General features: G+C 43.1%; 1 protein-coding gene across 1 annotated transcript in view; it reads right to left on the reverse strand.

Moving 5' to 3' along the window:
- The window catches only part of NEBL (nebulette), a 353824-nt gene extending 346118 nt beyond the window's left edge, over window positions 1–7706 (reverse strand). The window contains exons 1-2 of the mRNA XM_024576170.4: window positions 6903–7706; window positions 5532–5626 (exon numbers count right to left, since the gene is read on the reverse strand). Of these exons, the coding sequence (XP_024431938.1) occupies window positions 5532–5626; window positions 6903–6971 (164 nt within the window). The 5' untranslated portion in view covers window positions 6972–7706. The remainder of the gene's footprint in view (window positions 1–5531; window positions 5627–6902) is intronic.
- Window positions 7707–12289: the final 4583 nt, after the last annotated feature.

Raw genomic sequence — 12289 nt, forward strand, 5'->3', positions numbered from 1 at the left:
CCCTCAGAGCCACCTCAAGCAACAAGGGGTACAGACAGGTAAACACATGGTTCTTGTGTAGGATGGTGAGGGCTCTGCTGGCCAAGCTGAGTGGGGTAAGGTGTGGGTGGCACAGACAGTGTGAAAGCAGGGCTGTTGGCATTCACGAACTGACTGCTCACACCTCTGCACTCACGTCAACTTTCAGTGGGGCACTGGAACCTAACTAGTGCTTCTCAAGCTTTCTTAACCACACTTCCAGTGACAATACTTCTTTACATCATGAGCCAGTACACACTTACACATACAACTCAAAACAAGTTGCCAAAATAATGCTTTTTTCACTATTTGAATGTACTCTGATATTTTCTGTCTCCCTTTCCCTCTCTCTCTTTCTGTTCTGCAAACAACCCTCGAATGGGTGGCAACCCACAGTGTAAAAAACATTGGTATATACCTTTCAATAGGTGTGTCTATCCTTTCTCTCATATACTTCCTCTTCTCTCTTCCACCCTCCCTTCCCTTGAAAAAGCACCCCTGAGGGATGAGAGCATTCCTGTTTCCTGAGGAGGTCTGCAGAGTGCCAGAAACTGGCCTGGAACCTTGACACGCGGTGTCCTGCTGAGCCTCCACAGCCTTTCGGGTTAAGCTTTACAATTCCCATTTTACAAAAGAAGCTTAGTGGTCAAGAGACTTGCTCATAGGACAGGATTCAAATCGTAGGCCAGTATTCAAATCTAGTTCTGCGTTGCTTCAGAGCTCCAATTATACCATAGGGCTTCTTTCGTGAGAAGTTCTTAAGTAATTAAAGCTAACATAATAACAAGAATTTCCTAAGTCCCCTTGAGATAACTCAGGTCCTTGGAGTGTTATAAAACCAGGTTTGGGAGGCCTAAACAGAGACAAGGGAAATATGTGGTAGAAAAGCTCTTGGGTTTAGATTTAATTTCCTTAGTAACCCTTAGCAAAGCACTAACAAGGAGAGACCAAGAGAGAAATGGTACATGAGAGCGTTGGCCTAGATAATCACCCTCGAGGCAGGCTGGCTGAAGCGCACTGACCATTCGGGGAGGCTCAGAGTCAGGGCATCTAGCTCAGCATCTTCCGAGCTGTCGATAGTCAATAAATATTCACAAGACAAAACACTGACACAAGCAGAGCAAAAGCAAATACAATGCACAGCTCCCACTGTTTTATTTTTAAAGTCTTCCAAAATTAAAGTAAGTCAAACGACTTGGGGAGAGGGAATCTTCTTGGCAAGGAGGACTACACGTATTTAGCAATTTAGCACACATGTCTGTGTTCTTTCCGCCCATAAGTAAAGATGCATTAATACAGATACAGACACATTTAACAAGTATATTAAAGCGAGCAGGTCAGGACAAATTTCCAGCCCCCTCAAAAAAATTTCCGCAAAAGTGGTAATGTGGAGAAATCACTGTCAAGGTTCTGCAGGACAACTGCATCATTAACTGGTCCCACCCCTGACCTAAAATAACTTGACCTTTGGTGACAGTACATTAACTGGCCACTCACTGGCATTGTTATCTCTAAGTGGTTAATATTTCTCAGAAAACTTTAAGAACTGATGTGTTTTTTATAAACACATAAGAAATGCAATTTTGACCTTCATGCATGATAAATTAAATAATTTATTTGACAAATGGCCTTGGGACGTGCATTCATTGTGTGGCTTGTTGGCTGGCAAAACGTTTATAGTTTAACTTGGCATGTAAATTCACTCACAAATGTGAACTATGTTTTTTGTCTAATCATCTAGTGTTATTTTCTCAGCACTTCTTAGCCGAGTCCTCTTTGCTTTGCAAGTTCTATGATGAAAAAAATCCTGAGTATGCTGAAGAATCCATTGCCTGCTTAGGAAACATAAAGACTTATGAAAACATGGCACGTACACAAGGAGACTTGTTTGTTTTAAATATTTTAATAGTGTGCACTTCTACACCGGGAACTAAATGTCTATTATGTCCAATATTACATCCAGTACACACTAGACTTTGATCATTCTATCAAAAGATCAAAATTTAAATATTATGCAAATTATATTTTATACATGTTCTCCTTTGCACTAAATCAAACGTTCTTCTCTAAACACATGAGAATATAAACAAGCAGCAAATTTAAACTGAACAGAATACTTATTACTTCATTCCACTTAAAAAATGCCCTCAGGTATCAATTAAAATAAAAGTCTTTATGTTTTCTTAACATAATTCTAAATGTTTATGCTTTTAAATTTTTAAGCATATTCTTAATATTTATTTTAAAGGTTTTAAGTTAAATAATAAGTTATATGTTATTTTCACAAGAAATGCTACATAAGTCCTCTTCCTAAAAACTGAGAGGTTATATAAATCAATAGAAATTACAGCAGAAATTAGATAACTAATATTCAATATCCAATAACCAAGAAAAGTTGCCATTTTTATAACAACTAAATGTTAAGTATGAACCTTGATTGGATTCTGGTTGGAGAAAACAGCTACAAAAAGACATCCTTAAAACAATGAGAGAAATGTGAATATAAACAGAATGTTAGATATTATTAAATTTTTGTTAATTTTCTCAGGTATGATAATGGCTCAGTGGTTCTCTTAAGAAAATATCCTTATTCTTAGTGCATGCATGACGAAATTTTTACGGATGAAATACCTTGATGTATGAAACTCAGCTAATACATGAAACTGACAAATGAGTCAACAATAATAAAAGTTCTTGTACATATAAAAATATGAAGCAAATATGGCAATATGTTAATGAGACTTGAATCTCAGAGGAGAGTACATTGAGGTTGGCTGTATTATTCTTTCAACCATTTTGTATACATGAAAATTTTTACAATACAAAGTTGCAGGGGAAAGAAGAATAGCCATTTTCACTTAAGCATGTATGTACATTGTATATATATTGATGCCTGGACCAAACTAGGTGCAGATAAAATACTGCTTTACTTGGCCATAGAATGTTTCACGTTTCAGTAACAGTATGTTTCAGAGAATCAATTTTCCACCATTGACCCAGAGAAATTATGGCAGCCCTTCTGGCCAAGACCGCAGGGAACAGCTGACTGACACACTCCGCCTGAATTGGAGCAGAAGCATCAGGATCCCCGGAGGGTAATCCACTCTGACCAGCCAGTTTGCATGGCAACCTGTGCCCTTGGAAAGATGACAGTTGAGAACAGGAGCCTTGCAGCCAGAAACCTTCCCGTTAGACAGAACCTACAACTTAGCCAGGTTCAGTTCTCTGAAGATATCACATGACATGAAGTTAAAGCTAAATTAAACAAATTTAAACCATCAACTCTACTCATTCAGCCACAAACAATAAATTCCAGTCTTCCCCTGTTTCTTTGCTCAGTACAGTAGACTACTAGGTTCAACATTAAGCAAAAAATCTGAGATGCTACCAAAAATTCAAACAAAACCAAATAACAAAGTTTTGGAATTATATGAGAAATTCTAGAGAGTAAATTTGTAAGCATTTGATTTATAAATAACTGAAGTAGTAAAAATAAGACTTAGGCCTCTGAAACAGCACAGCTGGATGTTTCCTATCTACAAAAAAAAAAAAAGAAAGGTTTTTTGTTTGGCTGTCTAAATCTCAAAGGTTCTGGACACTAGTTCACTATTAAGTCAGAGTGCAGACCAGCCATTCATGACTTGCTGACGAATCTGATATTCTTTTTAATTGGACCAAACTGAAACCAAGCAGTAAGCACAGAATTTTCAAGAGGCCCAATGCAATCAAAGGTTCCACGTCAGTTGTACCTCTCTTTACTTTTCTTTTCTCATTCAATATATTTATATTTATATTATATTACATTATGCTATATTATAATATAATATTAATTACTGTTCTCTCCTTCTTTTCTTTCTCTCCTGTCTTTCCTCTTCCCTTCTCATTCCTCCAGGCCTACCAGGGCCACTCAGGCACTGTTATCACCAGGTTAAATTCCAGGCTGTGGAGCTATAAAGAATCTTGGCATGGCCCATAAAGTCTGATCAAATCAGGCCAGGAGCTGGAATATGTATAGGAAGAATGGTTCGCTTTTCCATTAATCGAAGAACCATTATCCTGTTTATGGGTTGTTGGGGGCCCTTTCCCTTCTAGTTACTGCTGCCTGCCTTTGATCTTTAACCAATCATTTATACCTCTCTTTAAGAGAAGCAGGAGACTATGACATTGAAATCTCACTTTGCTCACATTATCCCAGCAAGAGGCATAGATTAGGATGGTTGAAAACATCAGTAAGTTTAGGGAATATCTGTAGACTTCACTTATGCAAGAAAATCCTAAATTCTGCTCAATGTCCCAATTTTGTGACTGTTTCAAAGTTTCTGGTCTATATGTAAGCACTAAACTAGGACTGAAAGGAAACATGAAGAGATTTTTTAAGTTCTTCACCAGAGAGGTATGAGTGCATTACATTTGTTTAACAAAAATTTACTGTCTATTATAACACGCTCCCATGAGTGAAGCATGAATTAACCACGGGCCCTCCACTTCCAGGAGACCTGAATGAACCTGCTTCAAAAACTCTAGGGAGAATGAATTGCTGACAACAATATTCCAGCCAAAAGATTAGGCAGTTCCTCTGCCTCCTAAAGGCCCATAGACCCCATAGGGAACTGGTATGAAGGTTCAACAATCAGAGCCAAGAGCCCACAGTGGAAAACAGTCTGGGTGGGTGGATGCTCACAGGAGTGGAGAAACACATGCCTGAGGGCAGCAGGGTAGCCATTTGGAAGCACTGGCCGATCTTTAACCATTTGCAGCCTCTAGAAGTGATCTGAGCCACTGCCTGAGGCTTATCCTCTCAGTGCTTCAATTTCTTTATCTGCAAGTGGGTATAATGATAGTCAAAGGGTCTGTAGAGATTAAATGAGTCAGTATGCATAAAGAGCTTAAAACAGGGCCTAGTACATGATAAGTACTGTATAAATGCTAGCTAATTGCTACTATTATAGGCTAAAGGTATACCTACAGAAAAGCCTGCACAGAAAGCTTACCTTCTTTAATCCCCAGCAGCAGGAAATACCCATGTCTTAATTCTTTGGTTCCCTGTTTAGCTCCAGAATCTATGGAGTAGTCTCAGCTAAGGCCAAGTGAGCAAGACTCCTTTCTGTAGCAGCTAGGTTCAGATATAAAATTGCAGTATGGCAACATCATATGATAAAAATGGAAATTGACATGTGATTAAAATGAAAATCTACCTGACATGCACTTCAGAGCCCACGCATTCTCAGTGTGTAACTTCTGCAGCTTCTAACAGATGTCCCCAACTCTGCAACACTGTGAACCTCAAAAACTAACCTTCTGGCTGAAGACACAAATTATCCTACACATTAGAAAGACAATTGCAATGACCTTCAACCAAGCACATGGACCCAGAGTATGTGGCATAGCAGGTAATCGGACGCTGCCACACCTGGGTGACACAGTGAGTCAATTCTTCAGAACAGGCAGAGCCGATCACTTTCGTGCACTGGTGTGGTGCCACACACCTGGCACACCATTTTGACAGTACTTACGCATTGCAATAGGGCTTCTTTTCATAGCCTTTGTAGTTGTTCATGTTGAGAGCCATCTTGCAGACTTCACAATGGAAACATCCTTTATGCCAATACTGAAAAGAAATTTTTTAATTTTAGTACAATGCCAGTTCATTCCAGGATAGATACAGAAAAGAGACTTTTATACTGCATTACAGTCCCCGCCTGTATTTTAAAATACTACAACAAAACGATGGTAGGTAACAGTGGATTTGTTTGTCTACTTTCATTTAAGTACATAAAGCAGAGAGCTATTAAAATTGAGTTCTAAATGAATCCCCACCACAATGTAGAGCCTCAGATGGAAGAGCTACCATGGCTCTGTCCATGTTGCACTTCTGTGAGCAGCCAGAATGGTATTCTGAGCTTGGTTATTGGAGAAACGGAGCCTGTGAAGTGGCCTTAAAAGGAAAATGACTCCAGTTCCAAGTGCCTAAACACCGTGTTTATAGGATCTCAAATAATGGGACTCTACAGGAAGTCAGGCAACCCTCGGAGGCAGGAGGCAGCCTCGGCTCCCGCATCTCTGTTCAGTTTCCACTACATTGCGGGAAAAGTGGACTCTGCCTGGAACGACTGTCAGGATGACAGCGTGCTCTCGGGAGGCATTTTTGACACCACACGCAGATTTCACAGGGACCGCCTCCGGCTGGTTTCAATTGTCAGGCACTCAGGAGAGAGCCGGGGTTTGCCTCCCAGGCCGTTCTACTCCATCCACGCCCGGGGAGGGCCTGGAGCAGGGCTGTGGGGCGGGGAGGCCACTTCCTCTGGAATTCCCCAACAGGGGGGATTAGCCCCTGTGAGTCCTGCCCACCGCGCGGGCCGGGCTCTCCGGGGGGATTATTCTTAGCACTGCGGCAGCGGCCGCCCCTGACATATTAATTACTATTTGCCTCTCCACCTCGCAGCCGGCAGGGGAGGCGCTGGGCGGGGGCGCAGTCCGGGTGCAGGAAGGTCCTCTGGACAGCGGGCACCGGGAAGTGAGAAACAGAAGCAGATGGGGGTGGGGCACGGCTCGCCGATGGGCCCCTGGGTGCCCGACTAGGCTCCTGCGCCCCGGGCCGCGCTCCTCCGTGAGCACTCAGCAGCAGCTCTGCCGAGGCCGGCCCAGCCCCGCACCCCCTGCCGCCCGCACCCCGACAAAAGCCTATTCTGGTTCCAACACCACCATCGCCAAGCGTGCTCTCCGACACTCCCGCGGGCGTTTTCCTTCGCGTGCCCACACCCAGGCCCAAGACCACACAAACACCGAGTCCCACTCTTCTCTTTCCCTCCCAGATGCCAAAACTTCTCTGAACAGGTGCAACCCAGCGCCGGCAGGTCCGGGCCGGCCCGGCGCCCCTCGCTCACCTTATCAAGGCAGTTGACTTTCTCTGTGGGATACACGACTTTTCCGCAGCGGGCGCACTGGGGATTCATTGTCGCGGTTCCCGGGGGCGGCAGCGGGGCGGCAACGGCTGGGGGCTCCGAGGAGCCGCTGTGACATCCCCCGGCGAGCCCCGCACCGCCTCGGGGCCGGCAGGAGGGTGGTGGACTGCGGGAGCGGGGGTCTGGAGTGGTCGCCGGGCCGGGGGCGAGCCAACCGTGCAGCGGGCGCCGAGGGCGACGGGGCGCGGGTGGGTGCGCGGCAGCGCCTGGCTCCTGGGGGCGGCTGCGCTCTCCGGCTCCCGCTCGGCTCCGGCTCCGGCTGCGCGCCGCTTGCTCTGCGTCGCTCGCGCTCCAGGTACCGGTGACTCACACAGACACTCGTGCCCGCCCCTCGCTCTCACAAGCTCCCCCGCCTCGCCGCAGCCGCGCAGGCCAAACCCACCGGCGCGCCCCGACCCAAGTGGCAGGGAACGAGCACGTCGTCGGGCACCGACTAGGGAGGGCGAATCCGGAGAGGAGTAGGGCAGAGCCCCAGGAGTCCGCAGACACTGCGGGCTGCGACTGCGAGACCTGGGAGCGCGCCTGGTGCCGCAGCCGGGGGCGGCCAGGTGGGCGGTGGCGGGGAGGGGAGCGGTGGGGGTGAAGGAATGAGGGGCCACCCCCCATTCCCTGTTCTTCCTCATCTTTTCTGCCCGGTCGGGTCACCCCCCTCCCAGGCTGATGTCCCCGGTACCCAAAGGGCGCGGGGGTGCGCCTGCCCTCCTCTAGCCCTGGGGCCGCGGGCAGAGGCGTCCCAAAGCCCTCCCATCGCCCAGTCCCGGACAGAAGCTGCCAGGCGGCGCGCGGGGAGTGATCAGCCCGAGAGCCCGGAGCCCCACGGGGAGCACGACTCCTGTCGCCGCGGCGCCGCTGCTGGTGGTACCCCACCCGCTGCCAGGGCTTCTGCTGAGAGAAAGCGACCCCCCGAGTGCCTCCGTGAAGTCCTTGGGCCAGGATGGGAAAGAGCCTTTTGTCCCTGGCACCCAACCCCCGCTTTTTTTTTTTTTTTTTTTTTTTTTTTTTTGGTATCCCTTCTTGGAGAACGACTGGTCATTTTAGGCCAGAATCAAGCCTTTCCTGATTAATAAACGGTCATCGTTCATTTTGTCCTGTGTGTGTGTGTTTCTGTGTGTGTGTGTACACGCACGCGCGTGCGCCCTGCATATTTTTGTAATTAACCACAGGATCCACGAAGAGTTCTTCACCCGCATTAAGGAAAGCAATTACAAACTCATGGTTCTAACTACAAGGGCCAAAAAAATCGAACTGAAAGCTGAAGGTAGGATGGAACCAAAGAGAATGGGCTTCGGTTTTTAGTTTCAAAAGATCTCAGGTTAGTGGACTTGCTCTCTAAAAGACCACGAAATGGACTAGACTGCCTGCATTAAAAACTCAACTCTGCCATTTACTGTGCCAACACTTAGCCTCTCTGTGCCTCAATTTTCTGATCTACAAAATGGGGATAACAGCGCTTCAAAACATCTCCTACCCTCCCACTCTGAGGATTAAATGAGTCAGCGGTTCTGAAGTGTTTCAATCTGCCTGGCTCATGGTACTGGATAGGCTTATCGTAGGTTACAACAAATAAACACATTCCATTGCTAGCACACATACTAAGACTCAGTATCACATAGCAACTACTGTGACAAATATTTCTGCCATTTTTTTTAAATCATAGCTGAGGCCTTTCATGAAGAAAAGAAATGGTTGATTTCCAGGCTGCTTAGGCAGGCTGCACTGAAGTATCACCTATAATGAGGCCGTACTGTTTGCCTTTCGAAAGAGATAATTTCTTAAATGGGCTTCACCAGTGCAACAACCTCTCAGTGCTTTGCTCACAAGATCACCTCAAAAGCAAATAAAACAATAATTTGCCGTCACAGAGGATCAGTTGTCGTTTAAAAACACCTCAGAGCTGCTTAGAAATCGGCCTCAGAATATGGATGAACCTGAAAGACTTTATTCTGTGAAATAAGCCAGAGACAGAAACAAATACTACGTACCATCACTTAGATGTGGACTCAAAAAAAGGCTGAACACATAAAAACAATAAAAAAGAGGTTGACAGGGGCAGGGAGGTGGGGAAATAGGGAAAGGTAGGTGAAAGGGTATAGACTTTCAGGTTTTTTATTTTTAAAATATTTTATTTATTTATTTATTTTACAGAGAGGGGAAGGAAGGGAGAAAAAGAGAGAGGAAACATCCATCAGCTGCCTCTTGCACTGCCTTTCACAGGTACCCACCACCACGCGACCTGCAATGCAGGTATGTGCCCTGACCTGGAATTGAACCAGCGACCTTTAGCTTTGCAGGATGATGTCCAACTAACCGAACCACACCAACCAGGGCCAAAATTTTCAGTTTTAAGATGAATAAAGTCTAAGGATCTAAGCCTTAGGTTCTAAGGTGTAACATGGTGAGTACAGCTGATAACACTGTATCATATAATTGAAATTTGCTGAGAGTAGAACTTAAATGTTCTCACCACCACCACCCCCCAAAAATATGCAAGCTGATGGATGGGGGTAATCCTTACCCACTATATGTGTATCAATCAAGTCATCATGTTGTATACTCTAAATATCTTACAATTTTATTTCTCAATTAAACCTCAGTAAAGTTGGGGAGGAGAACCTACATTGGATATTTATCAGGTTGGCCAAAAAGTCCTTACATTTTTTCCCTACAATGGTTCTAGGAGCACTTAGCTATCCTTAACTTCAATTTTAACAATTTTATTAGATTGTATTGTGACAGCTGTCATAGCAGCAAGCATTTAAAAAGAACTTATCAAAACTGGTGACTTTTTTGTGCAGCCATTTTAATATTGAGGATGGAAGAAAATAAACAACATTTTTACCATATTAAGCTTTATTATTTCAAGAAAGGTAAAAACATAACTGAAACACAAAAAAAGATGTGTGCAGTGTATAGAGAAGGTGCTGTGGCTGATCGAAGGTGTCAAAAGACGTTTGCAAAGTTTTTTGGTACGATTGACATTTTGGCCATATAATTCTCTGCTATGGGACTGTCTTATGCATTGGAAGATGTTTGGCAGCACCCCTGGCCCCTACCCACTAGAAGCCAATTGTGAGAGATAGCCTATATGCCTGAAATATCCCTCCTAATCAATAAAGTGATTGGAGAAAATGAAAAAATATTTTATGAAAAAACATAACAATTTTTGGCCAACCCAATATTTAAAAAGAAAATAAATACCTGAGGAAAAAATATTTATATAGTCACCTGAAAGACTGTTTTTTTAGCATTTAGATTTTCATAACTGTAGATGATAAAAATCCTATTCTCTTTTTTAAATGGTAAGCAAAAATTCTGAGGAAGAGTGATGATTAATTTATCAGATCTTTTAAGTGTAAATTGTGTAATTTGTTAGCCAATCAGCATCTATCGCAATGCCTGACATATAGTAGATACTAATTACATGTTTGTTGAAAGAATAAAACAAATGATTATATTAAAATTGGAATTAACTGTGATGTTTTATTCTCTCAAAAATAAACAATGAATGAAGTAAACAATAGATGCTCAGAGTTACATTTTCCTCTCATATCCATTTTTCTTACTATTTTCATTTTCTGCATTAAGCCAGCTTCTAAGTTTCTTAGTGACATTTCACTAAGAAGAATTTTAATGCCATCTGTCTTAAAAGGACTTACTTATTTCAAAATTCAAAGTACTATAAACAGAGAATTGGCAGAAACCTGTCATGTGGCCCAGCCTTCCTCCTTCAAGCAGATGAATGATTCAATTATCCACCAGGGAGACCTTTGCCCCTTTCGTGTCCTTTTCACTTGACTAGTCAAGAAATCGTTCCTTATGGAAACTATACCCCAATATCTTCGCTTTAATTAAATCTTTTTCTGCCGGCTTGAACATCCACAGATATAAAGAATAACTTACCACCATGACCCTTGTGAAAACATTTACATAGTTATAAATTTAAATTTTTCCTTTGGCTAAAATTCCCAAATCTGTTTACTTTTACCTCTGGGGCTTATTTACATAGAACCTTTTAAAGACCTTAAAAGCACTTTTGTTATTTAAGCTACACAAATTGAACTCCAAATTAAAAGCTCTAAAAAGTAATTAATATCACAAAAGGCCAAAGAGTGACTTTGACAAACATGGGACTCAGATTGTGATGGACTGTGTTATTGGCTCACAATTTTTTGTTCCACCCTGGCAACATTTCCTATGGGCAGCTTGTATTTCCCAGCTTGTATTTCCCCACGCGGTGACTCTGAGCTTAAGAGTGTGACTTCCTTTGGCCAATGGAATTCAAGTGGACATGACAGATGTCCTATCAGAACAGAATTTTAAGGGACTTACATGGTTGGCCTTTGTCCTCTCATCCCCTTAAGCTCTGACAGTCAGCCATGAGGAGAAGAACATACCTCAGGGAGTGGTTGCTTTGTTGACTTTTGTCCAAGAATTCAAAGACCTGTCTAGCCAGTACAACCTGAGTTCAGTAAGACATGAATTACAGCAGAGCCACAGCAAGCCCACAACCCACACATAATGGGAGTAAGAAATCGTTGTTTCTGTAAACCACTGAGGTTGGGGGAGGGGTTGTTTATTACTGCAACAAAGGCTGATTATTACACCAATGATGATAATTGAAGAGAACTGCTTTCTACCTCATCAGCAACAAAAAGTAATGAATTTCCATACAATATTCAGGATGGGTGGGGTTTGTTTTACTTTTATGAAAAGGCATGCTGTTAGAAGTGTAGTGGCCAGTAAAGCATAGTTCTTATTATTAATGAACTATTCATTCTCTCATTATACAAAGTTTTATTATGTGCTTTCGGTTGGTCAGACATTGTGCAAAATTGCGTACATTTTTGCCAGTTGGCAAAAATTCACCATGGAGGAAAGTTTTCCCAGGCAACAACCTTGACAGGTGAAACTAAAAGAAAATGGTAGATTTTAGTTCACACTTTTGATACCTGTATATGAGCCTTAGTCTAATGAGGCATTTCTCCAAAGATCTTACACACTTTAGAGAATTTATCTCATTTACCATTACGGTACTACTACAAGTCACTGAGAAATGTAAAATTAAAACATTAAGGGGCATTTAAGACTCAGAAGCTAGTCTAAAAACTATTACTTTCATTCATCCATTCAATATACAATTATTGGTAGGCAAGATGTTAGGCACAAGGGGATGCAATGGGGATTGAGGCAGGATGTCCGCTTATAATAAAATCTAGCACGACAGATAAGCAAGCAAAGAATTACAAAACAATGTGATAAATGCTCTAAAAAGCTCTGTTCCTGTCACTGTGGAAGGACAGAAGAGGAAC

This window comes from Desmodus rotundus, chromosome 4 (assembly GCF_022682495.2).
Source record: "Desmodus rotundus isolate HL8 chromosome 4, HLdesRot8A.1, whole genome shotgun sequence".
Taxonomy (NCBI): Eukaryota; Metazoa; Chordata; class Mammalia; order Chiroptera; family Phyllostomidae; genus Desmodus; species Desmodus rotundus.